The 27,824-nt window shown below is 36.9% G+C and overlaps 2 protein-coding genes across 8 annotated transcripts in view; one reads left to right on the top strand and one right to left on the bottom strand.

The window, feature by feature from the left end:
- The window catches only part of FAM126B (family with sequence similarity 126 member B), a 66,516-nt gene extending 50,212 nt beyond the window's left edge, over positions 1 to 16,304 (bottom strand). For 4 of the 5 annotated variants that reach the window (XM_029225798.1, XM_029225796.1, XM_029225793.1 and 1 more), the window contains exons 1-3: positions 16,258 to 16,304; positions 15,427 to 15,460; positions 2,457 to 2,556 (exon numbers count right to left, since the gene is read on the bottom strand). The gene's annotated coding sequence lies outside the window, so the exon portion shown is untranslated. Of the gene's footprint in view, positions 1 to 2,456; positions 2,557 to 5,254; positions 5,359 to 15,426; positions 15,462 to 16,257 lie in introns of those variants that run through there. The other variant, XM_029225795.1, reaches the window with a different exon arrangement.
- A 198-nt stretch (positions 16,305 to 16,502) lies between these two features.
- On the top strand, positions 16,503 to 26,500 carry NDUFB3 (NADH:ubiquinone oxidoreductase subunit B3). Of its 3 annotated transcripts, none has more exons than XM_029225601.1 (3): positions 16,503 to 16,626; positions 22,438 to 22,579; positions 26,207 to 26,500. In XM_029225601.1, exons 2-3 carry the CDS (start codon positions 22,440 to 22,442, stop codon positions 26,361 to 26,363), a joined length of 297 nt encoding a protein of 98 aa, XP_029081434.1. In that variant the 5' UTR covers positions 16,503 to 16,626; positions 22,438 to 22,439; the 3' UTR covers positions 26,364 to 26,500. The 3 variants fall into 3 exon arrangements, with proteins under 3 accessions (XP_029081434.1, XP_029081433.1, XP_029081435.1); XM_029225600.1 differs by having other exon boundaries at positions 16,577 to 16,712; XM_029225602.1 differs by lacking the exon at positions 16,503 to 16,626 and adding an exon at positions 17,800 to 18,033.
- The last annotated feature ends 1,324 nt before the right edge of the window (positions 26,501 to 27,824 follow it).

Below are 27,824 nucleotides of genomic sequence, written 5' to 3'. Positions count from 1 at the left end.
GCTTAAACCTTTTGGGCTTCAGGTCACTACAATGATAAATTACTTTCTAAATCTAAAATCCTATAAATATATTTTAGTACCTTCATTTGGAAAACAGAACAGTACTAGTTACAGAGAAATTTTTTAAATATATGTTTTCTAACTAGAATCAGCATCTTTTAGTATTTAGAGGTAGCTATAAACACAGTTATAAACATACTGCAAGCCCTCTTTTTATTTAAACAGACAATATGGAATTCTGAAAATCATTTCTTCTACTGTGTTACACCCATCCCATCATCTGATGTATAAAAGCTATATTTATTTTATTTGTTTATTTATTTTAACATCTTTATTGGAGTATAATTGTTTTGCAATGGTGTGTTAGTTTCTGCTTTAAAACAAAGTGAATCAGCTATACATATACATATATCCCCATATCTCCTCCTGCTTGCGTCTCCCTCCCATCCTCCCTATCCCATCCCTCTAGGTGGTCATAAAGCACCGAGCTGATCTCCCTGTGCTATGCAGCTGCTTCCTACTAGCTATCTATTTTACATTTGTTAGTATATATAAGTCCATGCCACTCTCTCACTTCGCCCCAGCTTACCCTTCCCTGTCCCTATGTCCTCAAGTCCATTCTCTACGTCTGCGTCTTTATTCCTGCCCTGCCCCTAGGTTCTTCAGAACCATTTTTTTTTTAGGATTCCATTTATATGTGTTAGCATACAGTATTTGTTTCTCTTTCTGACTTACTTCACTCTGTATGACAGTCTCTAGGTCCATCCACCTCACTACAAATAACTCAATTTCGTTTCTTTTTATGGCTGAGTAATATTCCATTGTATATATGTGCCACATCTTCTTTATCCATTCATCTGTTGATGGACACTTAGATTGCTTCCATGTCCTGGCTATTGTAAATAGAGCTGCAATGAACATTGTGGTACATGACTCTTTTTGAATTACAGTTTTCTCAGGGTATATGCCCAGTAGTGGGATTGCTGGGTCATATGGTAGTTCTATTTTTAGTTTAAAACCTATATTTAAAAGCAAAAGTCAAGCTGATATTCTAGCATGCAGATCAATTCAGGCCCATATTGCCTCACTTCCAGAGTATGAAGCAAAATAAAGAGGGTATCACAGAAAATGATTATCCTTTTGGTGACCATGGTAATGGCAACCTTTATTACCAAGCCCTGAATAAAACATAATGAAAAAAATAATAAATTGCTGGAACATGATCTGAAAGAGGTCAATAACTACTTGCCAGGAAGCAAACTCACAGTACTTGCACAAGTACAGTAAGTTCTCCATTAACAACACTGGTAGAAATTGTGTCTTAGCTGATAGTCAGCATATATATTCTTTTTTAGGAATTGTCAATTTAGAGAGAAAAAGGATATAACAGGCAGTACTGCCTAATGGTTAAAGAAGACAGGCTCTTGCTCTAGACTGCCTGAGTTTGAATTCTACCTCCTTGACCTACAAGTTGTGTTTCCTTGGGAAAGTTACTTACCTAACCTGTGACCTCAAATCCCTCATTTATAAAATGGGGATAATATAAGTACCTATGTCAAAGTTTTTTTTTTTTTTTTTTTAAGATTAAATAAATTAACACATCAGTGAGCAAAATTATAACTGCTCTCAAGGGTTTCTAATGGACGAAAATTATTGTATAAACAAACCTATACAATGATCAGGGCAACATATGACAGTAAAAAAATGGCTAGGCTACTGAAAATTTTCAAACTAGGCCAAAAACTATCTAGATATTTCAAGGTATAAATCAAAAACAAAGCACTTAACATGTGCTATTACTGTACTGTAAATACCAAATTCCCTAAGGAAAAAACTAGAGCTGCACTGTCCAGTTAGTTTTAATTAATTTAAAAAAAATAAAATTTAAAAATCAATTCCTGGGAATTCCCTGGTGGGCCAGTGGTTAAGACTGCGTTTCCACTGCAGGAGGCCTGTGTTCAATCCCTGGTTGGGGAACTAAGATCCCATAAGCCGCGTGGCACAGCCAAAAAACTGAAAAAAAAAAAACTAACATTGTATTAAAAAAAAAAAATCAATTCCTTAGTTGCACTAGCCACATTTCAAGCACTTAGTAGCTACATGTGGCTAGTGTCTCCCATATTGGACAGCACAGATGTAGAACACAGACATTATCAAAGAAATTCTATGATCAGCACTGATCTAGATGTAGCTAGATAATACAATTATGCTGAATAAACTCAGTAATTCAAGAGCTGTAAAATTTAGGTAACAAAAAAGTTAAAAGACACAACTATTAAAAAGGAAACACTTTCAAAAGTAAAATTCAAAGGCAATAATTAAGATGTGACTATTCTCCTAGGTAAAACTGCTTAATATATAGAAGCTACCCACCAAAAATTACCAAAAATTCTAACATGTCTGACTATGGGAACTTCATTCTTTACCCTTTAAAAAGTTAAATTCTATAATTTTACCTCCGTTCTAAGATCAGTGTTCCAATGGAGGAGGTGGCACAGGAATGCGGCAGAGTTCAAGTGTGGAATTCATTTGTTGAGACTTAAATGTTTTCCAACTCTATAAAAAATGAAAACGAAAAACTGTGAAATAGTGAGAGAGAATATCCTCAAGAATGTAATATAAAGGAGAAAGAACAATTTTGAAAAGGCATTTATAATATAGTTTATCTAATTTTAAAAATAATTGGGATTATTTTTAAGTTTTCTATAATAACTAGGCTATACTTATGTACCATTATCAAACCTATTTTAGAAGACATTAGATTTGGACAAAAGAAGTCTGAGTTTTAGTTTCAAATTTACCATTAAATATCTGTAAAGACTTCGAGTAAGTTAAATTTTCTGGAGCCTCACCTGAAAAATCTACAAAAATAAGTACTTTCCAGCCCAAAATTCTATGAGTCCAACTTTTGAAACATATTACAGTGATCGCACACACACATACACACACACACGCAACGATCATTAAAATTTTAATATGCACTATAAAACCAAGCTTAAATATCAATGGCTACATTATAATTTTGGATAAGTTTCACAGACTGAAAATTTTATCATTTTGAGAAAGAACACAGAAAATGCTGTTACTTGAACTTTTGGCACAAAAAATATTAAAAATCATTTTCAAATTGATAAAAGTATACTTTTCTCATAAAGTAATAACTATTATCATGTAGTTGTTGACCACATTATACTCTACTTCTTTGATTCAAAACTTATCACAACTTTAAAAGCTAAAACACCAAAAGAAAATTAGCATTTTAAAATATGTCCATTAACAAAACTTTTTTTTTTTTTTGCGGTACACGGGCCTCTCACTGTTGTGGCTTCTCCCATTGCGGAGCAACAGGCTCCGGACGCACAGGCTCAGCGTCCACGGCTCACGGGCCCAGCCACTCCGTGGCATGTGGGATCTTCCCGGACCGGGGCACGAACCCGTGTCCCCTGCATCGGCAGGTGGACTCTCAACCACTGTGCCACCAGGGAAGCCCACAAAACATTTTTTAATACAAAGAATACTGCAATAATATTCTCTTGGAGTTAAACAACATTATCATTGTAAAGTCTCCAATGTTTTCCAAACTGAAGATGTGTCAGGACCTCCTATTCCAACCATCTCGTATATACTGGGCTATTGCATGGGATTTTTATTTCATGAGAAGTTCTGCAGTGGGGAAAAAACTTGAAAAGGACTAGCAAGTTTTCTCTGTTAGTCTCTGGAAAGATACACAAGAAATTGGTAACACTCTGGGAAGGGACAGCTGGTGCCAAGGAGACTGTCTTTTTGTACCTTGGGAATTCGGAACCACCAAGACAATCACCAGATTTTGAAGCAGTGCAGGCAGGCAGACTTGAGAGCTATGCTGGGAAGACTGTCTCTGACAGTCTTTCAAGGCTAAGGATACAGATACTAGGCTCTCAATTGAGGAAAAAGCCAAAACAAAACAAGAAAACCCAACAGGGCAAATGACAAGAAAACTGAGCCATTCAGAGTATGTTCTTTAACCACAACCAAAGTAACCTAGAGATCATTAACAACAATTAATAAATAAAAACCTAAAAAACCCCCAACTACCTGGAAATTTTAAATTATACTTCTAAATAATCTATGGGTCAAAGAAGATACTAAAACCAAAATTAGGGACTTCCCTGGCAGCCCAGTGGTTAAGACTCCACACTCCCAATGCAGGGGGCACAGATTTGATCCCTGGTCGGGAAACTAAGATCCCACATGCTGCACAGCACAGCCAAAAAAACCCAAAAAGCAACCAAAATTAGTAAAAATGCCGAACTCAGTGCTAAGAAAGATATATTAAAGCTTGTGGGATGTAGCTGTAGCCTTATTTCATATGTAGAGAGTTCTTACTTTGCATGTATTAAGCAAAGACATAGTTCCTATATGCATTTAGGAGTTTCAGTTAACCTGGTACCTTGCAAAGCTAAGACTGCCTATATTAGCAGAGAGTCTGAAAAAAAAAATCAGTGGTTTTATCTATTGACAGATATCTATCTCTAGAGGTCAGAGAGGATAGCAAATGAGTGAAACAGAAAAAAAGCACACAATAGAGGGAAAAAATCAACAAAGTCAAAAGTTGGTTTTCTGAAAAAAAAAAAAAAAGTTGGTTCTTTGGAACTTCCCTGGTGGTCCAATGGTTAAGAATCCGCCTTCCAATGCAGTAGATGTGGGTTCAATCCCTGGTCAAGGAACTAAGATCCCACAGGCCACGGGGCAACTAAGCCTGTGCGCTCTAGAGCCTGAGCGCCACAACCAGAGAGAAGCCCGTGAGCACCGCAACAGAAGATCCTGCATGCCGCAACAAAGACCCCGCATGCCGCAACTAAGACCTGACGCAGCCAAATAAATTATAAAATATTTTTTAAAAAGTTGGTTCTTTGAAAAGATTAATAAAATTGACAAACCCCTAGTAATACTTATTAGAGAAAACACAAATTACTATGAAATTTTTAGACATCAAAAAGAAAAAGTTATGATAAACTTTATACCCATAAATGTGACACTTGGCACGAAATGAACACATTTCTTGAAAAATACAAATAACCAACACTGAAAGATACAGAATATCCATACAGCATCATGGATATTAAAGAAATGTAATCTATCATTAAAAATCTTTCCATAAAGAAAATCTCAAGTGCAGATGGTTTCACCAGTGGATTTTTCCAAACAGTTAAGGAGGAAACAACACCAAGGTTGTACAAGTGTCACAGTCAATGATAAAATATTGAAAACTTACTTTCTGAGGTTGAAAACAAGAAAGAGGGACTTCACTAGAGGTCCAGTGGTTAAGACTCCATGCTTCCACTGCAGGGGGCACTGGTTTGATCCCTGGTCAGGGAACTAATATCCCGCATGTTGCGGAGTGACGCCAAAAAAAAAAAAAAAAAGAAGAAAGAGATAACCATTATCACCACTTCTATTCAACACTGTGCTGGAGGGCCTAGCTACTATAGCAAGTCAAGAAAAAGATATAAGAATAACAACCAGAAAAGAAAAAAGGTCATTATTTAGAGATGATATTATTAATAGACAATATAAATATGTACCAAGAAAATTCAGAAGATTCTACAGAATAATTATTAGAATTAATAAGTGAATTTATCTAGGTTTCTGGATAAAAGGCTAATATATAAAAATCGATTATATTTCTGTAAACTAGTGTTTTTTAAAAACACAACTTCAGGCTTCCCTGGTGCAGTGGTTAACAATTTGCCTGCCAATGCAGGGGACACGGGTTCCAGCCCTGGTCTGGGAAGATCCCATATGCCGTGGCGCAACTGAGCCCATGCACCACAACTACTGACTGTGCTCTAGAGCCCACGTGCCACAACTACTGAAGCCCACGCGCCTAGAGCCCGTGCTCTGCAACAAGAGAAGCCACCACAATGAGAAGCCCGCGCACCACAACGAAGAGTGGCCGCCACTCGCCGCAACCAGAGAAAAGACCACGCACAGCAGCGAAGACCCAACACAGCTGAAAACAATAAGTAAATAAAATAAAATAATCAAATAAATAAAGAAAATAAAAACACAACTTCCAACAGCATTTTTTTAAAAAAGAAAGACATCTAACAAAAGATGTGCAAGACCACTACACTGAAAACAAGAAAACATTTTTGAGAGAATTTAAGGGTCTAAATAAATTGAAGGACATACCATGTTCACAGGTTGAAGACTCATAGTAAAAATGTCAATTCTACCCCAATTGATTTCTAGTTTCAAAGCTATCATAATCAAAATCCCACTCTTCTCCTTTTAAAGAGAAACTGACAAGCTGATTCTGAAATCCCTAGGGAACTACAAGGAGCCAAGAATAGTCAAAGCAACCTTGAAAAACAAAAAAAATTGGAGGACTATACTGTAAAATATTAAGATCTGTTATAAACCCATAGTAATTAACTGTACAAGTATAGTAACTAAAACTTATCAATGAAAAAATAGAGCCTAGAAAGTCACACACAAATAAGACTACTTTATTTATGACAAAGGCAAATTGCAGTGCAGTTGGGAAAAGACATTCTTTTAAACAAAAGACGCTGGGTCAACTGGATATCCCTATAGAAAATAATGAGTGTATCACGATCTCTAACTTTACACAACTCAACAAAAGTAAATTCCAAATAGAATGCAGGTCTAAATGTGAAAGTAAACAAACAAAAAACCATAGCAAAACATCTTTATGTCCTTGAAGCAGGCAAATATTTTTTAAGCAAACACAAAAAGCACTAACCATAACCATAACAACAACAACGATAAATTGGACTGTATCAAACCTGTCATCAAAAGAAACTGAGAGTGAAAAGGCAAGCCAAAGACCAGAAGAAATCAACAATACCTACGCCCGATACCTAGAGAGAGATGTGACTGCTTGGTGGGGGGGTAGGGCAGGAAAACTGTAAGATCCATAACTTCTCCAGGACAGGGAGGACGTCTCAGATGTATCTGTATTCCCAATTCCTGGGACAGGGCTTAGCACAGTTAGCACTTAGTTCATGACTATTGAGTGAAGGGCCTAACAGCAACAAGCAGTCAGTCAGCGGCAGACTCAGCTGAGGAGACAGGCAGCAAGTATGGTAAAGACTACTAGTTCCCATCCGATAGAGATCCACACCTCCACTCGCAATGATCTAGTCTATACAATCAGCTAAAGCCATTTCTGACCCTCACTTATAGCTAAGTATGGCCAAATGACTAAGTTCTGGTCAATGAGATCAGAGGAAATACCATGTAGGGAATTCTAGAAAGGCTTCTTTCCTTCTTTTTTTTTTGTCATTCACATGTGGCTTGCAGGATCTTAATTCCCCAACCAGGGATTGAACTCGGGCTCACGGCAGTGAAAGCATGGAGTCCTAATCATTGGACACCCAGGGAAGTCCCTAGAAAGTTTTCTTAAAAGATGGAAGGTATGCCCCTTTTGTCCTCTGCCTTTCTTCCTCCTTCCTTCTGCCTAGATCATGGATGGATATCCAGCAACCATTCTGTGATCTTCAGAATAGAAACCACATGCTAAGGATGGCAAAGGAAAGAGAGAAAGAGACTGGGTCCTTGACAAGTCCTGTACCAGTCTTAGACTATTTCTGAATTTGTTTTTACAAGACAAAGAAATGAACTATTATCTTATTTAAGCAACGGTTATTTCTTATCTCTGTTTCTAGCAGCCAAACACTATTGCCACCTGATAAGGTAAGAAAGAGACTGCAGGAACAAATTTATGGTCTAAGATGCCAACAAGCCATCTCAGTTATGCTTCAATTTAATGCTAAGAATAAAGTGTTTAGGATATTCCACTGAAATTGGGGTGGTGGGGAGTGTAGGAAGCAAGACTGACCAAAGAATCTACTCTGTGAAGGTGCACCACCATTACAGTTCAGACAGAGGGGTGTTTATAATAGTTCAGTACACTGACAAGATTTCATAATGCAGTACTATAATTTCTTGCCAACAGTTGGGAGTTATGTTCTAGAAAAGTAATGTGGCTTACTGTGACTGGCCAAAACCAAATTATATGAAAATGAGACGTTAGGAAAAATAAAGTTTAATGGAAGATGTTAAATCAGCTGTTTAAAACCTGTTCAAATAAAAACCCAGTGAACTTTCTACAGATTAACCTCCTTCAAGTTTTCAGGAAACACTACTGTAGCACAACAGTTAGATAAGGCTGATTCTCCCACATATTATGCACATTATTCTACTTCATGAAGATTTTGAACCTGTCCTTCTTGGCTTGCTATCTAATGTCTTTGGTACTTGTGTTTTTACTTTTGTTAGATCTCAGCAAACATTTTCAAATTCTTATAGTGACTGTGTCGCTTTTTGGACTGTTGTTCATCCTTACATTAAGAAAACAGAAAATAATCTGATCTCTCTGTGAACTATTGTTATAGACTGAATTTTTGTGTCTCCCCAAAATATACTGAAATGCTAACCCCCAGTGTGATGGCATTAGGAGGTGGGGCCTTTGGGAGGTGATTAGGTCATGAGGGTAGTGCTCTCATGAATGGGATTAGTGTCCTTATAAAAGAGATCCCCAGAGAGCTCTCTCACATGTTATAACACAATGAGAATGTAGCCATCTCGGAAATAGGAAGTGGGTCCCTAGTTGACACAAAATTTTCTGGCACCTTGATCTTGGACTTCCCAAGTTCAAGAACTGTGAGAAATAGAAGTTTGTTGTTTAAACCACCCAGTCTCTGGTACTTTATTATAGCAGTCTAAATTGTCTGCGACAAAGGTCCTTTTCCATTTTTCCACTCCCTTGAATTTAGGCTAGCTTGGTGAGTTGCTTTGATCATCAGAATATGGTGGAAGGGCTGTTATACAATTTCAAAGCCTAATCCTCAAAGAGGTCTTGCAGCCTTACAGCTTCCACCTTCACCTTTATAGAATGCTACCCTGAGAATGCCATGTAAGGATGCCAGACTAGCCCACCATATGAGAAGTCACAATGAGAAGAACTGAAGCACCTTAATGGACAGCCAGCACCATGTGCAAACATGTGGGTGGAGACATCTTGGACCTTCTAACTCAGTCAACCCTCCAGGTGGATTCAGCTACATGAGACAGCCAAGTGAAACCAATAAAGGAACAATTTAGCCAACCTACAGAATCATGAAAAATAACAATAAATCTTTTTGCCCTGAGTCATTTAATTTTGCAGTAGTGTTTCAGGCAGCAATATCAAATAAACTTTAAGATAACACTTAAAATTACAGCTTCTTGAAGGTGAGAACAATCGCTTTAGATTTTTCTGTTTTTATCTTTAATTCATATGTTATAGCACCCTGGAAGCTATGCCAACTCCAATGCTGCTTTCCACTACGATTGAAAAAAAAGAAATTAATGTATGAAAATACAATGGGGAGCCATTAAAAAGTTTTGTATGAAGTAATATGTAATAGGCACTTTAGAAAGAGAACTCTGGTTACAGTGTAGAGTGGACCACAGGGAGGAAAGACCTATGAGGGCAGAGTGACCAATATGAATACTGTGGGAATAGTCCTAGGGAGAGGCTTACTAAGAGGTTAGAAGGCTAGACTATCATTACTACTGCTGCTGCTGCTACTATTATTTGCATTATATATTTATTTTATTTGTTTTAATAGAATGTCACCTTGGTGCCTTTTTAAAAAAATTTTATTTTTATTGAAGTATAATTGATTTACAAAGTTGTGTTAGTTTCAGGTATACAGCAAAGTTATTCAGTTTATATATGTGTGTGTATATATACATATATATATATTCTTTTTCAGATCTTTTCCATTATATGTTATTACAAGATATTGAGTATAGTTCCCTATGCTATACAGTAGGTTCTTGTTGGTTATCTATTTTATATATAGTAGAGGTATTATGTATTTATGATGAACCAAGCAAGTACTATAACTAGAACCTCATATGTATTTGCTCATTTAATCCTTAATACAACCCTTTTTAAAAACTTTTTATTTCGAAATAATTACAGACTCATAAGAAGTTCCCAGACTACATGCCAGGAGGTCCCATGTATCCTTTGCCCAGTTTCCCCCAATCGTTAACATCTTGCATAACTATAGTAAAATATCAAGATCAGGAAACTGACATTGGTATAGTCCACAGAGGGTTACTCAGATATCACCAGTTTTACAAGCACTCATTTGTCTGTGCATGTGTCTGTAGTTTTATACAGTTTTATAACAGATGTAGATAATGTGTAACTACCATCACAATCAAGATGTAGAACTGTTCTATCACCGAGAGGCTCCCTTGTAGCCACCCACTCCCTTCTCCCTGATCCTTAACTCCTGGCAAACACTACTCTGCTCTTCATCTCTATAATTTTGATATTTCAAGAGCGCTATATAGAGGAAATCATACAGTATGTAACCTTTTGAGAGTGGCTTTTTTCACTTCAGATCCATCTTAGTTGTTACATGTATCAATAGCTCATTCTTTTTATTGCTGCATAGTATAAACGTGCCAGTTTGTTTAACCATTCACCTGTTGAAGAACATTTGGGTTGTTTCCAGTTTTTGACTATTAGGAATAAAACTGCTATGAACATTCAGGTACAGGTTTTTGTGTGAATGTAAGTTTCAATTTCTCTGGAATAAATGCTCAATAGTGCAACTGCTGGACTGTACAACTCTGTTTTTAAAGAAACTGAAGCTATAAATGGCGGAGCTGGGATTCTAATCTAGATATCTGCCTCTAGGTCCTAACTCTTCACACAATTTCCAGTGGTTGTAGAAATTGAGAGAAGTAAATACAAAGGTAGAGTCAACAGAATAGAGCATCGCTCAGATGAGGGGTATATGAATAAAGTGTCAAAGATAACACCAGGTTCCAGCTTCAGCACATTAGACAGATGACAAAATACGAATTCACTTTTATATATACTGTATTTGAGGTATCTGTAGGTCATCCTCAACTAGCAGGCAATTAGATTTATAGAATAGGAACCAGAGATTAAGAAAAAGCTCTGGATTAGAGATTGATTTGAGTAAATAACATCAGAGGGACAGGGTACAGAATGACAAAGAGATTTGACAACAGAACCATGAAGAACAGAAACATTCTAGTTTTTTCCCACAAACAATAAAACAGCAGGTACTGTGACAGACTGCAAATTCATATTAACTTTAGATATTATAGCACATCATGTCTACCATATGAGTTTTACAATCATAGTATAAAGTATAAAGGGAGTAATATATGCTCCCCTCCCCACTCCCTTTTTCATTTAAAAAGAAAGAACTACAAAAGGAATACCTGCTGATTAAAAAGCCTTAATACTACTCCGTATGATACTATAGTGATTATATGTCATTATACGTTTGTCCAAACCCATACAATGTACAACACCAAAACTGAACCCTAATGCAGACTATGAACTTTGGGTGATAATGTGTCAATGTAGGCTCATCAATTGTGACAAATGTACTATTCTGTGGGAGATATTAATAATGGGGGGGTCTATGCATACGTGAGAGGGTTTATGGGAAATCTCTGTCCTTTCTACTCAATTTTGCTGTGAACCTAAAACCGCTCTAAAACGTTCAGTAAACAAACAAACAAAAACAATTAAGCCTCAGTATAAAAGAATATGTAAAAAGCATAAGTTTCACTCCCCGCTCAGCATCCAACTCCCTCCACCCATTTTTCAAAAAAATACATGGGGAAAGGAATTTAAGGAGGTAAACTGATAAATCTTAGTAGCTAAATAAGAAGCAAGCAATATCAAGAGTCAAGGGATAGGGACATCACGGGTGGCACTGTGGTTAAGAATCTGCCTGCCAATGAAGGGGACACGGGTTCAAGCCCTGGTCCAGGAAGACCCCATATGCCACGGAGCAACTAAGCCTGTGCGCTACAACTACTGAGCCTGCACTCTAGAGCCTGCAAGCCACAAGTACTGAGACCGCGAGCCACAACTACCGAGCCTGTCTGCCACAACTACTGAAGCCGGTGCGCCTAGAGCCCGTGCTCCACAACAAGAGAAGCCACTGCAATGAGAAGCCCGCGCACCGCAACGAAGAGTAGCCCCCACTTGCCACAACTAGAGAAAACCCACGCAAATAAATAAATAAGGGCTTCCCTGGTGGTGCAGTGGTTGAGAGTCCGCCTGCCGATGCAGGGGACACGGGTTTGTGCCCTGGTCCGGGAAGATCTCACATGCCGCGGAGCGGCTGGGCCTGTGAGCCATGGCTGCTGAGCCTGCGTGTCCGGAGCCTGTGCTCTGCAACGGGAGAGGCCACAACAGTGAGAGGCCCGTGTACCGCAAAAAGTAAGTAAGTAAGTAAATAAATAAATAAATAAAATTGAAGGAAAAAAAAAGAGTCAACGGATAATGTCAATTATACCTCAATGAAAAAAAGCCAAGGATTCATAATGACAAAAGTGATAGATAAGTTTGATTCTAACCTTTTTTGAAGTTCAGTTTTTTGAATAGAACAAAAAACTATTATGTAATCCATGCTTTGCCATTTAACAATTTAAGTGCCACTTACCATATATATATATATATATTTTTTTTTTTGCGGAACACGGGCCTCTCACTGTTGTGGCCTCTCCCGTTGCGGAGCACAGGCTCTGGACGCGCAGGCTCAGCGGCCATGGCTCACGGGCCCAGCCGCTTCGCGGCACGTGGGATCCTCCCCGGCCAGGGCATGGACCCGTGTCCCCTGCATCGGCAGGCGGACTCTCAACCACTGCGCCACCAGGGAAGCCCCCACTTACCATATTTTATGACCACATTTTTGGCAGTTGTACTTCAAACTTAGAAAGAACTATAATCCCATAAGTAATCAAAGTCATACCCTTAATATATTACATAATTGAGTTTTTTACTCCTTTCTCCAAAATTAAAGTCTACTCATTTACTTTTTCTCGTAATTGTCTCCATGGCAGACAAATACCCAAACAGAAAGTCTAGGATTCATAAGAATGAACCATGAATTTCTAAACAAGACCTGTGTCAAAGTCAACACATTCACAATTTCAAGTTTTAATATATATTATTTGTTTACAAAAAGATAAATGTATACCTTCATCATATCATAGCAATATTGCAAAAAAACCCTTTTATCAAGAAAACTTCCAATTCTTATTTTCCAATTCTAGTTTAATTTAGTACTAGATAGCTTTCAGAGACATTGAGAGAACAGGTACAAGTAAATATCTGTGCAAAGCACAGGTCTGAATTATGAAAGAAATTAGCTTGGTTTATGTAAAGCAGCTAAGTGCCAAGTAAAAAGTAATCCCAACCAAAACATTCAGCACAATTTTTATTTCTGGCAACTTTAGCTCCTGGTTAGAAAATCCATCATCTCAGCTATGACATTAAATGGTGAAAATTTATTGAGCTATAATATATTGATAGATTTAGAAGCCCTTTTTCTCAAGCTAAAACTACTGTTCTGGTTCACACCACAGTGTGAGAGCCTTGAATTAGATCAATGATTCTCAAATAGAAGCCCATTATAAACCATATCATCCAGGGAATTTTTTTTCCTTCAAAATATATCTGCCTCCCTTCATATTCCCCCTACCACTAAGATTCTGCAGGGAAGTGGAGATGATATAATAGATATGCATGTGTGCCTTTTTTTTTTTAACTCCTAGATTATTCTGATATACATGGAACTCTCTCAGAGTTACTCACTTTTATGGAGAATGCCTGAATTAGGTCCAACTCTATTTTTTAACATTGTATCAACAGCAGGCAAAAGGAGCAGAGCTACATAGTGATAAGAGCACAGCAGAAAGCTCTGCAGGTAAGGGGCTGTACTAATAGCAGCCATAATCTTTCTGTGCCAGCTCCCTCCAGAATCCATTATATATTTTAGACAATGACAAATGTTCAGTTCATCATCCTGAGAAAAGCACACTGTCTACCAGTCAGATAAAAATGTAAAAAGAAGCTATTTGGGACATCAAAAAAACTAAGCCACAGAAAAAGAAAGACAAAAATTCCTCTATTCTTTAAAAGAACATAACAAAGCATTAAAAGAAAAATAACAAAGTATTATTTTGTGCAGCTGTTAATTTGTTTGGAGACTTTCTGCCCATGTTTTATCATTTTAGTTTTTCATTATGTAGCATTGATTTTTCTATTACAAAATTCAGTCAAGCTGAAAATCTTAACCATTCTAGAACCGAATAAACTACAATAAGATGACAAAACTGTATTAAAAAACAATCAAACAATCCTAAATCCATATCGCATGTCAAGATAGCTTAAGAGTTGGATTAAAAAACAAGCTTTCAAAGCCCATTTTAGGGCAAACAATTATACTTCTTTACAGTCATTGTTTCAAATTCCTTATAAACAATACTGAAATGTATCAGAAAAGAGAATTTCTAATGATGTATAAATAATCAGCCAATTATTATTATATTCTAATTTGGATTAGCATTCCTTAAATCACTTGGTAATTTCCTACTCAATGTTCAACTTTATTGCATTCTACAAGGACACCTACTGGCCATTCAAAATCAGCCATTAGTTCTCTAAGACAACTCTAGTAGGCTGGTTACATAATAAGAAGAAACACATACATACACACACAGAGACACATATACCCTACATGAAAGCAGAGATTTGTTCACAGGTACTCACACTACAGAACTGCACCTAAAACAGAAGCAGAACTGTTCTTTGGACTGAGGGTATTATTCTTGCCAAAAGATAAACCGACCAAGAATGAAACACCAAGTATCAAAATTTTTATCTGAAACACTGATAAATATCTGAGTATGCTAAACATTTCAGAACAAATTCTAATGATCCAGCTCTCTTTACCAAATGACATATAAAAAAAAATTTTTTTTCAATTTAGTTTCTGGGATACACTAATATAAATTATCAATAATAGAAAAAAAATCACATTTTAGAAAGTTTTTCTGACATGCAGTATTAAAATAAGCTCAGGAAAATGATACACTTGTTAATAAATACTACATGAGTCTTTATCTTCTAAGCTAAAGGCAACATTTCAATCAGCTCACATTTTAGAAATTTATAACACTTCCTTTAAAACTGCTTTCCAGTGAGCTATAAAATCAAGTTTTTAATGTAGTCTGTCATTCCATAATACACACTGAATGGAATTCCTATTTTAATTCTGTATTTCATTGTGCAAATAATGAATTATAAAAACTTAGAAAAAACATGATAATCTACAATTAATTATGTCTGTAAATACATTTTACCTCTACCGGAGAGGTTCAAAGAACATACTTTTTAAATCTAATAAATAAATAATTCAAACTGGTTTCTCAGACTCATCGAGCAAATTTCTTAGAAAGACGACTCTCCCCCCACCAAAACCAGACCACCACCTAATTTTCACAGTCTCTAACATCCACAATATTTAGGGGGTAAAAAAATCTACCAACTAATTTTCTAGTCATTTTCCAACTTGCACTTACCTCCTACTATAGATTTCTGAGGGTCTCCACTTTCCTGAAGATTAAAAGAAAAAAAAAAAGATTTGTAGTCAGCCTTGACCGTCAAAACAAATAAATTCACGACCTACAAAACGTGAACCTGGCCACGCTCATCTAAGACTAACACATCTCTCAACCCAAGTCCATATTTGGGATAAGCTCTTCGTGACTACTCTATCCTTCATGCTTCTTCGCCCACAGAGCCGGCCGGGGTACAAAACAGTCAAACAAACGAAAAAACTATCCTCACACATCAAGAGGTTGCAAGACCTCCGCTTCCAGGAGGAGCAACCTGATTGTTTGGGTAAATAACGGCCAAGGATTACATAATATACAGCTACGAAGACTTTCAACGATCTGGCCGCCAATAAATATCTTTCTTCTCCGCTTCCTCCGTTCCCACCCTGAGAAACGGCCCTAAGAAGAAGCAAGCCCTAGGATTTCTCTCAGGTGCCTGCAATGCCGCGCAGGACCCGGAGCTCCGTGCAAGGAATTCTTCCAGCCCTCACGACGCCGTCTTGCTCCGGCCTCTCTCCCGTCTCCGCCGGCGCCACCGCAGCCCCCCACGCCTGAGGCCCCTACGTCGCCCCGCAGGGCTCAGCCTCCACCCGCCTCGGCTGTCTTCTCCTCACGACCCTCCCAAGCTGCTAGCTGGTCTCCTAGAGGTTCCGAAACCACCAACACCCAACACTCTGGCTACCGCCTTCCCAGACCACCCTCGGCAGATCCCCTCTATAGTTCCTGTAGCCGGAGAAGAAGAAAATCCCTCCTATCTGGCACTCCGCGTCCCCCAGAGACAGCGCCGCCGCCTACCTGTCACCCCTCTGCCTCTGGCTTCTTACCGCCACCGCCTCCCGCAGCAGCCTGCCAACTGCAGCGCAACAACCGGCCCTCCCATTGGGTCATTCCACGCTCCAACAACAGCACCGCTGATTGGCAGCAGTATGCCCGCGGCCCTCCCCCTGTGCAGAGTCTAAAGATTCCGGTCTCGAGGAAGGACCACGTCGCTTCTTCCCCGCCTTCTGTCTTCCACAGTTTCTCTTACTTCGGTCAGACTCCGGATGCACAGATGTGCGGGGAAAAAGTCCACTTCCAGCCTCCTTCATGTCATCTCCACCTGGTCCAGGAATCTGTGACCCAGGACAAGAATGTTAAATTTCTCCTCTGCTTTCCTGCCGTAAGGTACTCGAGGTGACAACTTCCGTTTCCGGTTGCCTCCGGCTGGTGGGTTGAATCTTGAGTGTCCTGAGAGGTCAGATTGCTGTCAGGTAAATAGGGGAGCTGGTGGTAGATCTCTTGATCGGGAATGAGAATGAGACTCTACTCCGGGGATTGTCGGAAAGGAGAGACTAAATAGAGAAGGGTGATGAGAATGAGTAGCTCAAGAGGGAAGGAGATCGAAGAACTAGCAGGAGAGAACTATGAAGTCCTGGGGTAGTGAGGGGCGGTTGTAGAAGGATGCTGTGAGGATCACTGTGGTTAAGCCCAGATGCTTTTTTTCCTCCTGTGTCACCCGCAACACCCCCCGCCCCCTGTTTTTTGGTTTATCTTTGAGTCGAATGAAGGCACAACCGCACTCAAATCGAAAATTTGTAAAATAGGAATACTTGTAATGCCTGTCTCACGAGCATTTATAGTACAGTTTTAAATAAGATTTTTCTAGTATGAAAGTTTATGACACAATTTTAAAAGGGTACAAAATCACATCAATTTTTAGTGTGATTACTATTAAATTGAATATACAGGGACTGGAAGGGACACTAAAGGGGAAAACAGTTAATTTGTCTTTTATTTTCTAATGTTCTTATGGTACAATTTTTTAAGTGAGGAGAAATTGGAATATATACTTCAAAGTCTTCGGTAAACTGAAATTACATATAGTGTAAGCGGCATTACCCTTTTATTTCCTTCTTAGGGAAAGTATGCCAACACTGTTCCTGTACTAGAGCCAGCTCCCGTTAGTGGAGGTTGATATCCAACAAACTTGTGGGTTCACTCCAAACATAGGTAGATAGAAGGAGGTGAAAAAAAATTCATGATTACATGCTTTTTCCTTGTTGAACTTATTTCCTTGCTGTTCTTGTTTGAAAAGCTCTGAAAGGGAAATAATCACCTCTTGTTGAGTCCTTGGCACGATTTAAGTCACTTTATCTAATTTTAGTTTTTATTGTGATGTATACATAACAGAAGGCTGTATAAAACATAAGTACATTTTTAAGAATTATAATTAAGCAAACACTTGATCACCACCCCTCAGGTTAGGAAATAAAGCATTGCCAAAAACTTAAATATGCATTCTCAGCAGAGGTGATTGCCTTTTAAGGAGGTAAAAAATCGTTCTTGTTGGGTGGGCGTGAGAGGGCAAAAAAACCCTTAGATAATACAATAGTTTGTGGCCCTCCAAAGAGCCATAGTACATAAACTGTGGTATTAAATTTTCATGTGGAGGGGTAGGGTGAGAACATGATTAGGGGGAAAAAAAGGTCTTAAGAAAGCACCTTTGGGGTACAGTAATTACAATACATTGAAAAACACTGCCTTAGAAGTTCCCTGAATGAGTTTTTGTGATTCCATCTCCTCCAGCAAGAGGTAACCAGCATCCTAACTTGTAATAATCATTTACTTGTTTCACTTAAATATTTTTTCCTAGAAAATGAATTGTTAGGTTTTTCCATTTATATAAATGGGATTCAAAGTGTGTATTTTTTTCTGACTCACCCCTTGCTCAATCTTATATTTGTGAAATTCATTCATACTTTTGCATGTTGTTTTTCATTGTGTAATATTCCATAATTAATCCATTCCATAGTTGGACATTTGAGTTGTTTACAGTTTGGGGCTAGCATAAATAATATGGCTAGAAAGATTTTTTTTTCATCGTGTGTTTGGCATTTTTGTGGAATTTTTATTTTAACAGTTTTTCCACCTGATTCTCTTGCATTTTTTTTTTTTTTTTTGGCTGCGTTGTGTCCTCATTGCTGCACACGAGCTTTCTCCAGTTGTGGCGAGCCGGGGCTACTCTTTGTTGCGGTGTGTGGGCTTCTCATCATGGTGGCTTCTCTTATTGTGGAGCGCGGGCTGTAGGTGCGTAGTTGCAGCACACAGGCTTCAGTAACTGTGGCTTGCAGACTCTAAAGCGCAGGCTGATTAGTTGTGGTGCACGGGCTTAGTTGCTCCGCGGCATGTGGGATCTTCCCGGACCAGGGCTCAAACCTGTGTCCCCTGCACTGGCAGGCAGATTCTTAACCACTGCGCCACCAGGGAAGTCCCTATATATTTGCCTGTTGATTATAAAATATATCTGTTATACAGATGCAAGAGTTTCTCTAGAGCAGTGCTGTCTAGTGCAAATATAATACAAACCGCATATGTTATTTAAAAATGTCTAGTAGCCATATTAAAAAGGTAAAAAGAAACATAAAATTAATTTTAATAATGTATTTTATCTAACCGAGTGTATATATTCAAAATATTATAATTTTAAGGTGTAATCAGTATTAAAAGTTATTAACGAAATATTTTACATTTTCTTCATTCTGTCTTCAAAAGTGATGTGTTTTACAGAATATGCTGTTTCCATAAATGCAAACACTTGATCTGCATTTATATTTCATAAAATTTACAGTTGATAAAGCAGCTTTGCATGCCCAGTTTGTACCAAATACACTTTAAAATTTTCCAATAACTGGTTTGAAAATCCGTTTTGAAATTTAAATTAATTAAAATTAAATAAAAATTTTTAGTTCCCCAGTTGCATAGGCCACATTTAGGGAGCTAGTGGCTACCATATTGGACAGTGCAGATCTAGAGTATATATGCAGTACCTATGACTGGAATTGCTAGGCCGTAAGATATTCAAATGTTTAACTTTTCTAGGTCATACCAAACAGTTTTTTACAGTGGTTTTGTTAAATCACATTCTCACCACCTGCGTGTGAAAGTGGAAGGCACATCATCACAATGTGTTTTCCCCAATTTTCACAATCTTGCAAGGTAGGTTTTAACCTCATGTTATATGAAGAAACTGAAGTTGAGCAAGATTTAAATGATTTGCACAGGATTTTACAGCTATTAATGGTGCATTCAGGGTTTGATGCCGGATCTGTACAGCACCAAAGTCTGCACTTCAGTAGGATTCCAAACTCTTCCTTCAAGTGATCAGGATATCATTGTTTGATTTATGGCTATTCTGAAGTAGAAATAATTTTTAGGAGAAAATGAAGCTTCCCTAAAAATAGTGTTGTTCAACTTTTTGTTCTTCTTGAAAAGTCATTAAAATATTTAGTAAATGCCTATGAAGGGACTCTTACTGAAATATTTTAATTAGATAGAAGAGAAAATACATTGAATTTATTAAAGGAAATTTGTTTATGAGAAATGAGTATAGGTATACTTTCATGGTTTTTTTTTTCAAAGATATATCTTCCAAATTACTTAATATTTTGAGCATAGTAGTATTGTAACTTTGAGATAGCCTTCATACCATGGTAATATTTCAATTTTCATTTTCGAAATCAAGCTATTTAATCAAAAATGTTTGACCTTTGTTTTGTATTCTCTTCCAAGCACATTGATACTCAAGTACGTTTAATGTTATAGAATTGACATTTGCCAAAATAAGGGTTTTCTTGTAATCTAAAGATTTTTGGAATGAAACATTATTTTAAAAATATTTTTTGGAAAACATAGAAGAAGCCAACACTTTATCATTATAATTAAATGCTTCTAGAAGTCTTTCTCTTGTGATAATGTATTGAATCTCAAAAGTCAGACTGAAATCTGAAACCATAATTTGTTTCCTTTATATTATTGAATCCACCAAATAATAATGAAATAATGGATTAAATGTTTCATTCAAAGTTGTAAATGTTGTAGTTTTAACTTGTGTTTGGTAGGTGTTCATCTTTATTCTCTTTTAAATGTGAAAATCATCAACATAGTGTTTTTTTATATCTTAACATGTCTATAAATAAAAATATTAAATGTTGGCTAATTTGTCGGAATTACTGTGTACAGTTTTGTCCCCCGTATTCTGGGAACTATTGTTTAATGAAATGAGCACTTCACATAATGTGTCTTTAGTATACACTATCTAATAATTACCTCTGTCTTCTAAAATTCAGTGTAGGAATCCTGCCTTATTATTGGACTTGTTTATAGTTATAAATGCAGACAAAGTGGTAATAATTATTTGGTTTGGTTTTATTTCTGGAAAGCGATGATTATAGAATTGCTACTGCTAACCTTATACAAATTACAGTATAGCATTATTAATTCATACCCTGTTAATTTGAAATTCATAACAATATAACGGGACTGAGCTCAAGTTTATTTTTGTATTATCTATAAAAATAACACTAGAAAACTGAAATCTTTATATACCCATTGGGGGCATATTTTATTAAAGCAAATTTATCGATTAAAAAGGGGTCCTAAGGGCTCTGTTAATGGAAGAGTATGTTAAAAAAAAAAGAATACTTACACTTAATATATGTATATCTGTATCAGTTTGCTGTACACATGAAACTAACACAAGATTGTAGATCAACTATATTTCAATAAAAATTTTAAAAAAAAGTCTCTGTTGATCTACATCAAGAGTTAGCAAACTAGGGACTTCCCTGGTGGTGCAGTGGTTAAGAATCCACCTGCTAATGCAGGGAACATGGGTTCGAGCCCTGGTCTAGGAAGATCCCACATGCCACGGAGCAGTTAAGCCTGTGAGCCACAACTACTGAGCCTGTGCTCTGGAGCCCGCGAGCCACAGCTACTGAAGCCCATGCACCTAGAGCCTGTGCTCTGCAAAAAGAGAAGCCACTGCAATGAAAAGCCCACACACTGCTACAAAGAGTAGCCCTCGCTCGCCGCAACTAGAGAAAGCCCGTGCACAACAGTGAAGACCCAATGCAGCCAAAAATAAATAAATTTATTTATTAAAAAAAAAAAAAGAGTTAGCAAACTACAGCCTGCTGGCCAAATTCAGCCCATTGCCTGTTTTTATGTGGCCAGTGAGTTAAGAAGGGTTTTTACAGATGAACATTTGCAATCAATTTGATACTAAGGAACACTAAACTTTGAGCTCCAGTTAAGCAAAATGTTATCCCCCCAAAAAGGAATTGCATTTGTTCATCAGAAGACTTGTATTATAAAAAATTATACTCAGTTGTTATATTTAGAATTTTATAAATAAATATTTATGGAAATTTGTCTTTTCTCCTGTTATATATTTCTCCTGTTACATAATAACCTTGATTTCACCTCTTGGCCAACAAAGCCTAAAATATTTACTATGTGACTCTTTACAGAAAAAGTTCATGTGATCCATATGTATTAACCACAGTAATACTGCATTTTTAAAGAATCATCTGAAGAAAGCACGTAACAAAACTATGTACAACATTTTTGTTATAGATATTCATGCATTACGAAAGACTGAAAAGAAGGAAACAGTATTGCTTAAAAGTTAGGAGCAAGAGCTCTGAAATGAAACTGCAGTGTTCAAAACCCAATTGTACCATTAACTATTTTTGTTGCCTTCAGAAAGTTACTTATTTTCTTGGAGCCTCATTGTCTTCATCTATAAAATGGGGATAATAATAGTAATTTAAGTTCAAAGAGTTGTTTTAGGAATAATGTGGAGTCAAGACAGTTAAAGCACTTTATCATAGTGCACCTGGCACATAGGGCATGGTAAATATTTGCTATTATTATAATGAAGAAAGAAACCAAATAGTAAATGGTTATCTCTTAGTGATGGGATTACCGATTATTTTTCTTTTTTATATTTTGCATATGTATATTTCCAAACTGTGAACATATACTAGTTATGTAAAGAGACACTTTTATAAAATTTCTTAGCTTCGAATTTTCAAGTATTTGTATTTCTTTTCTTTTTAAAACATTAAAATTTTACCTTAAAACATAAATAGTAAACTTGGGTATTTGATATCTACAATATATGTATTTCTCCCTTAAATTAATCTTTTCCTGTAGACATGGCCCATGGACATGGACATGAACATGGTCATAGTAAAATGGAACTTCCAGATTATAAACAATGGAACATAGAAGGGACACCGTTAGAAACTGTCCAGGAGAAGCTGGCTGCACGAGGGCTAAGGGATCCATGGGGCCGGTAAGAATAATTAAATAATTTAACTAGAACTTATCCTAGAGAAGCAGTATCTATGTTCCTTTTCAATGTATTCTCTTTTTAAAAAAATCATTAAAAATGGCCTTTTACATTTAAGTTTTAAAATCAGCTTTATTAAAATACCACTTATATACAGTAAAATTCACCCCACTTTAAGTGTATCATTCCATGAGTTTTGACAGATGTGTGCAGTTACCTGTGCAGTTATGTGACTACCACCACAATCATGGTGCAGAATATTTCTAGAATACCAAAAAGTTCCCTGATGATCCTTTGCACTCAGTGCTATCCTACCCCTGGTTCCTGGCAACCCTTGATCTGCTTTTTCAATTGCAATCATACAGTCTGTAGTTTTTGTTCTGGCCACTTTCACTTATCATAGTGCTTTTGAGACTTATGTACATTGTTAACTTATATCCATAGTCCCATCCTTTTTTATTGCTGAGTACTACTCCATTGTATGCATATACCTCATTTTGTTTACTGTTCACCAGTTGATGACCATCTGGCTTGTTTCCAGTTTTTGGCTATTATGAGTAAAGTTGCTTTAAACATTCAAGTACAAGTCTGTGTGAACATATGCTTTCATTTCTCTTGGGTAAATACCTAACAGTGGGATTTCTGAATCTTGAAAAGTGTATTTTTTTAAATAAAAAACTGCCAAACTATTTTACAAAGTGGCTGTACCATTTTGCATTCCCACCAACAATGCATGAGAATTTCAGTTGCTCAATGTCCTCATCAATACTTAGTATTATCAGCCTTTTAATTTTAGCCATTCTAGTGAATGTGATAGAAATATTTCTTTGGGTTTTAATTTGCATTTCCATGAAGAATGGAGATGACGAGAATCTTTTCATATGCTTATTTGCCATTTGTATATTTTCTTTGGTTTAATGTTTATTCAGATCTTTTGCCCATTCTATTTATCAGAGTGTTTGTCTTTTATTGAATTATAAGAGTTGTCTATATATTTTAAATATAAGTCCTTTATCAGATAAAAGTTTTGCAGATGTTTTTCCCAGAGTGTGGCTTATCTTTTCGTTTTCTTTTTTTAAAATAAATTTATTTATTTGTTTATTTATTTTTGGCTGCGTTGGGTCTTCGTTGCTGCACGCAGGCTTTCTCTAATTGCAGTGAGCGGGGTCTACTCTTCATTGTGGTGCGCAGGCTTCTCATTTCGGTGGCTTCTCTTGTTGCCCAGCACAGGCTCTAGGCGCGCAGGCTTCAGTAGTTGTGGCATGCAGCCTCAATAGTTGTGGCTTGCAGGCTCTAGAGCACAGGCTCAGTAGTTGTGGCGCACAGGCTTAGTTGCTCTGCAGCATGTGGGATCTTCCTGGACCAGGGATCGAACCTGTGTCCCCTGCATTGGCAGGCAGATTCTCAACCACTGTTCCACCAGGGAAGTCCCTCTTTTCATTTTCTTAATGATGTCTTTAAAAGAGTTTTAAATTGTGCTGAAGTCCCAATTTAGCATTTTTTTCTTTTATGGTTTGTGCTTTTTGCATCCTAAGATTTTCTCCTAATCTTCTGGAATCTTTTATAGTGTTCTTTCTTACATTGAGACATATGATCCATTTGAGTTAATTTTTATGTCATATGAGGTAAGGATGAAGGTTAATGTTTTTGCATATGGACCTCCAGTTGTTCTAGCACCATATGTTAAAAGACTGTCTTTCCCCATTAATTGACTTTGACACCATTGTCAAAAGTCAGTTGACAATATCTGTACAGTCTACTTCTGGATTCTTTTCTGTTACCCTGATCAATATATCTATTTTATGTCAATACCACACTGTCTTCAAATCAGGTAGTATAAAATAAATGTCCAACTTTTAAAAAAAATTGTTTTAGCTATTCCAAGTTCTTGTATTTATATTTAACTTTTAGAATGAGCTTTTCAATTTCTATAAAAAGCCTGCTTGGAATTTAATTGGGATCACCTTGAATCTTTAGCTCAATTGAGGATAACTGCTGTCTTAACAATATTGTCTTCCAGTCCATGAACAGTTTAGATCCTCTTTAATTTTCTCAGCAGTGTTCTTACAGTCTTGTACATATTTTGTTCAATTTATCCTGACTTGTTCCGTATTTTTTATGCTATTGTAAACAGTATTTTTAAACTTCAGTTTCCAGTTGTTCATTGCTAATATATAAAAATATAATTGCTTTTTATATATTGAATTTGTATCTTGTTACCTTGTTAAATTCACTTTTTAGTCCTAGCAGACGTTTCTTACAGATTCCTTAGAATTTACTTCATAGAAGATCATTTCGTCTACAAAGACGTTACTTTTTTTCGATCTATAACCTTTTAATTTCTTTTTCTTGCATTATTGCATGGGCTAACATTACGAGTATAATGTTGAATAAAAGTGGTGTATTTGAACATCCTAGCTTTATTCCTAATTGGGGAAAGCATTCAACCTTTCATCATTAAGTGTAATGTTAGTTGTAGGATGTTCAGAGATGCCTTTCATCAAGTTGAGGAATTTCTCTTCTATTCCTGGGTTACTATGAGTTACTATTATTATTGTTACTAATAGGTGTTGAATTTTGTTAAATGCTTTTTCTACATCTATTAAGACGCTCACCTCTTTTTTTATTCTGTTAATATGGTGAGTTAATTTTATTCATTTTCAGGTGTTATACCAATCTTGCATTCTTTTGAGGTAAACCCTACTTCATCGTGATATATTATCCTTTTAAATATTGCTGCATTCAATTTTCTAAAATTTTGTTAAGAATATTTGCATCTATGTTGATGAGGAATATTAATCTGTAGTTTTCTTCTAATGTCTTTGTCTGGTTTTGGTGTCTTAAATTAGATTTGATTAACTTTCGTAAGTCAGATTTTTAGAGTTAAGTGGGTTTTGTTCTTTAAAACATGATTTTTTCCACTCATTTATCCTTACCTGCGAGAGAAGACTTTTTTTCACTAGAGCACTCTGATTTGTTTCCTTCTCTGTTCAGGATACTCAAAAGAATGATTGCCAGAGCATGAAATTAGTCTACTAAAGTTCTGACTTCTATGACAGGGAAAATCAATGATCCTCTTGCATAGTAATAGTATTATCAAGTGTTACGTACTCTTTGTGCCAAAATACATCATACATTACTCTGTTTAATCTTTATAATAACGCTATAAGGTAAATAGTAATCGTTATTGAGTAGAAGAAACAGGCCTCAACAGGTTAAGTAACTTGCCGAGCCTAAGTTGTGTATCTAGTATGGCAGAGCAAAGATTAATACCCAGATCTCTTAACTTCCTCTTTCCATGAAGCTGTAATGACTAGTATGAGCAAAGCTACACAACTGACCTGTGATGGATAGGCCAAGGTGAGCCTTGCATTTGAGAATTCTGTAAAATCCTGAGTACTATGACTGTGAAATATGAAATCATCAAGTGTTTTTTCTTGTATTTCATGTACGAAATGTGGGCATATAGATCTAATTATCTTATGCCAAAGAAAGATTCCTATTGTGATCCACTTAGATTATCTTATATTAGGTTGCATTTAAGTCTGTGAGAAAGATGAAATCAAATATATTTTACTCAATGAATGTGTGTCATATGTGAATATAATTTTCCCCTTTTTTTTCCTCTAGCAATGAAGCTTGGAGATACACAGGTGGCTTTGCAAATAATGTTTCCTTTGTTGGTGCATTATTAAAAGGATTCAAATGGGGATTTGCTGCATTTGTGGTAGCTGTAGGGGCTGAATATTACCTGGAGTCCCAGAAAAAAGATAAGAAGCATCACTGAAGATAATACCTGGAATTATCTTTTAATGTCTTCTTAACTCTCTTATAAAAAGAAGATTTCTTCACTGTAGCCTACTCATCTGTGTGTTTGTTCCTTACTTGGTTCTAGTAAGATTTAATAAAGTAAGAGAACATGTACCAGTCTGCTTTGTCATTCTTTAAAAAAAAAAAAGTGTCTCCAGCCATATCAGATTTGGTTTGGAATACTTGGGGGGTTGAGCACTGGCAGCAGTCCATTCTGCAAATAGCAGACAGCCAGCGTATATTTGAACAAATGGGTATGTTCTAATAGTTTTTTTTTTTAAGTTTTAAAATTGTGATAAAATTTGCCATCTTGTTTTTAAGTGGTCAGTGACATTAAATATATTAATAATGTTATGCTACCATCACCACCATCCGTCTCCATAACTCTTTTCATCTTTTAAAACTGAAAGTCTATGCCCATTAATTAATAACGCCTCATTCTGCCTTCCCCTCAGCCTCTGGCAACCATCATTCTACTTTCTGTCTCTGTGATTTTTGACTACTCTAAGTACCTCATATAAGTAGAATCATTCAGAATCTGTCTTTTTGTGACTGGCTTATTTCATTTCACATAATGTCCTCAAGGTTCATCTGTGTTGCGTGGGTCAGAATTTCCTTTCTTTTTAAGGCTGAATAATATTCCATTTTATGTACATACCACATTTTGCTTATCCATTCATTCATTGATGGACACTTGGGTTGCTTCCACATTTTAGCTGTTGTGAATAATACTGCTATGAACATAGGTGTACTCTAACAGATTTTTTTTTTTTTTGACTGCACCTTGCGGCATGTGGGATCTTAGTTTCCCGATCAGGGATTGAACCCGTGCCCCCTGCCATGGAAGCACGGAGTCTTAACGACTGGACCACCAAAGAAGTCCCCAGATTTTTATTTTTAATTTTTAAAATATTTTTAACAATATTTATTTGGCTGTGTCAGGTCTTAGTTGCAGCACGTGAGATCTTCATTGCAGCATGTGGAATCTTTCCTTGCGGTGTGTGGGCTTCTCTCTGGTTGTGGCGTTCAGACTCCAGAGCGTGTGGGCTCAGTATTTGTGGCACACGGGCTCTCTAGTTGTGGTGCATGGGCTCTAGAGCGCACAGGCTCAGTAGTTGCAGTGCACGGACTTAGTTGCCCCGTGGCATGTAGGATCTTTAGTTCCCTGACCAGGGATCGAAACTGCATCCCCTGCATTGGAAGGCTGGACCACCAAGGAAGTCCCCAGATTTTTTAAAAATAAATTTATTTATTTTTGGCTGCATTGGGTCTTCATTGCTGTGCGTGGGCTTTCTCTAGTTGCAGAGAGCCAGGGCTACTCTTCGTTGCAGTACACGGGCTTCTTATTGCGGTGGCTTCTCTTGTTGCGGAGCACGGGCTCTAGGCGCATGGGCTTCAGTAGTTGTGGCTCGCGGGCTCTAGAGCACAGGCTCAGTAG

The sequence above is a fragment of the Monodon monoceros genome, unplaced genomic scaffold (genome assembly GCF_005190385.1).
Source record: "Monodon monoceros isolate NGI ecotype Baffin Bay Population unplaced genomic scaffold, NGI_Narwhal_1 Super_Scaffold_16, whole genome shotgun sequence".
NCBI lineage: Eukaryota > Metazoa > Chordata > Mammalia > Artiodactyla > Monodontidae > Monodon > Monodon monoceros.
This window is presented reverse-complemented; position numbering and strand designations above follow the sequence as displayed.

What these genes read in the sequence shown, in the direction of transcription:
- NDUFB3 (XM_029225601.1), top strand. Translation starts at nt 22,440, where the DNA reads ATGGCCCATGGACATGGACATGAACATGGTCATAGTAAAATGGAACTT. An exon ending in CTAAGGGATCCATGGGGCCG is followed by an intron (nt 22,580 to 26,206) that starts GTAAGAATAATT and finishes TTTTTCCTCTAG; the next exon opens with CAATGAAGCTTGGAGATACA.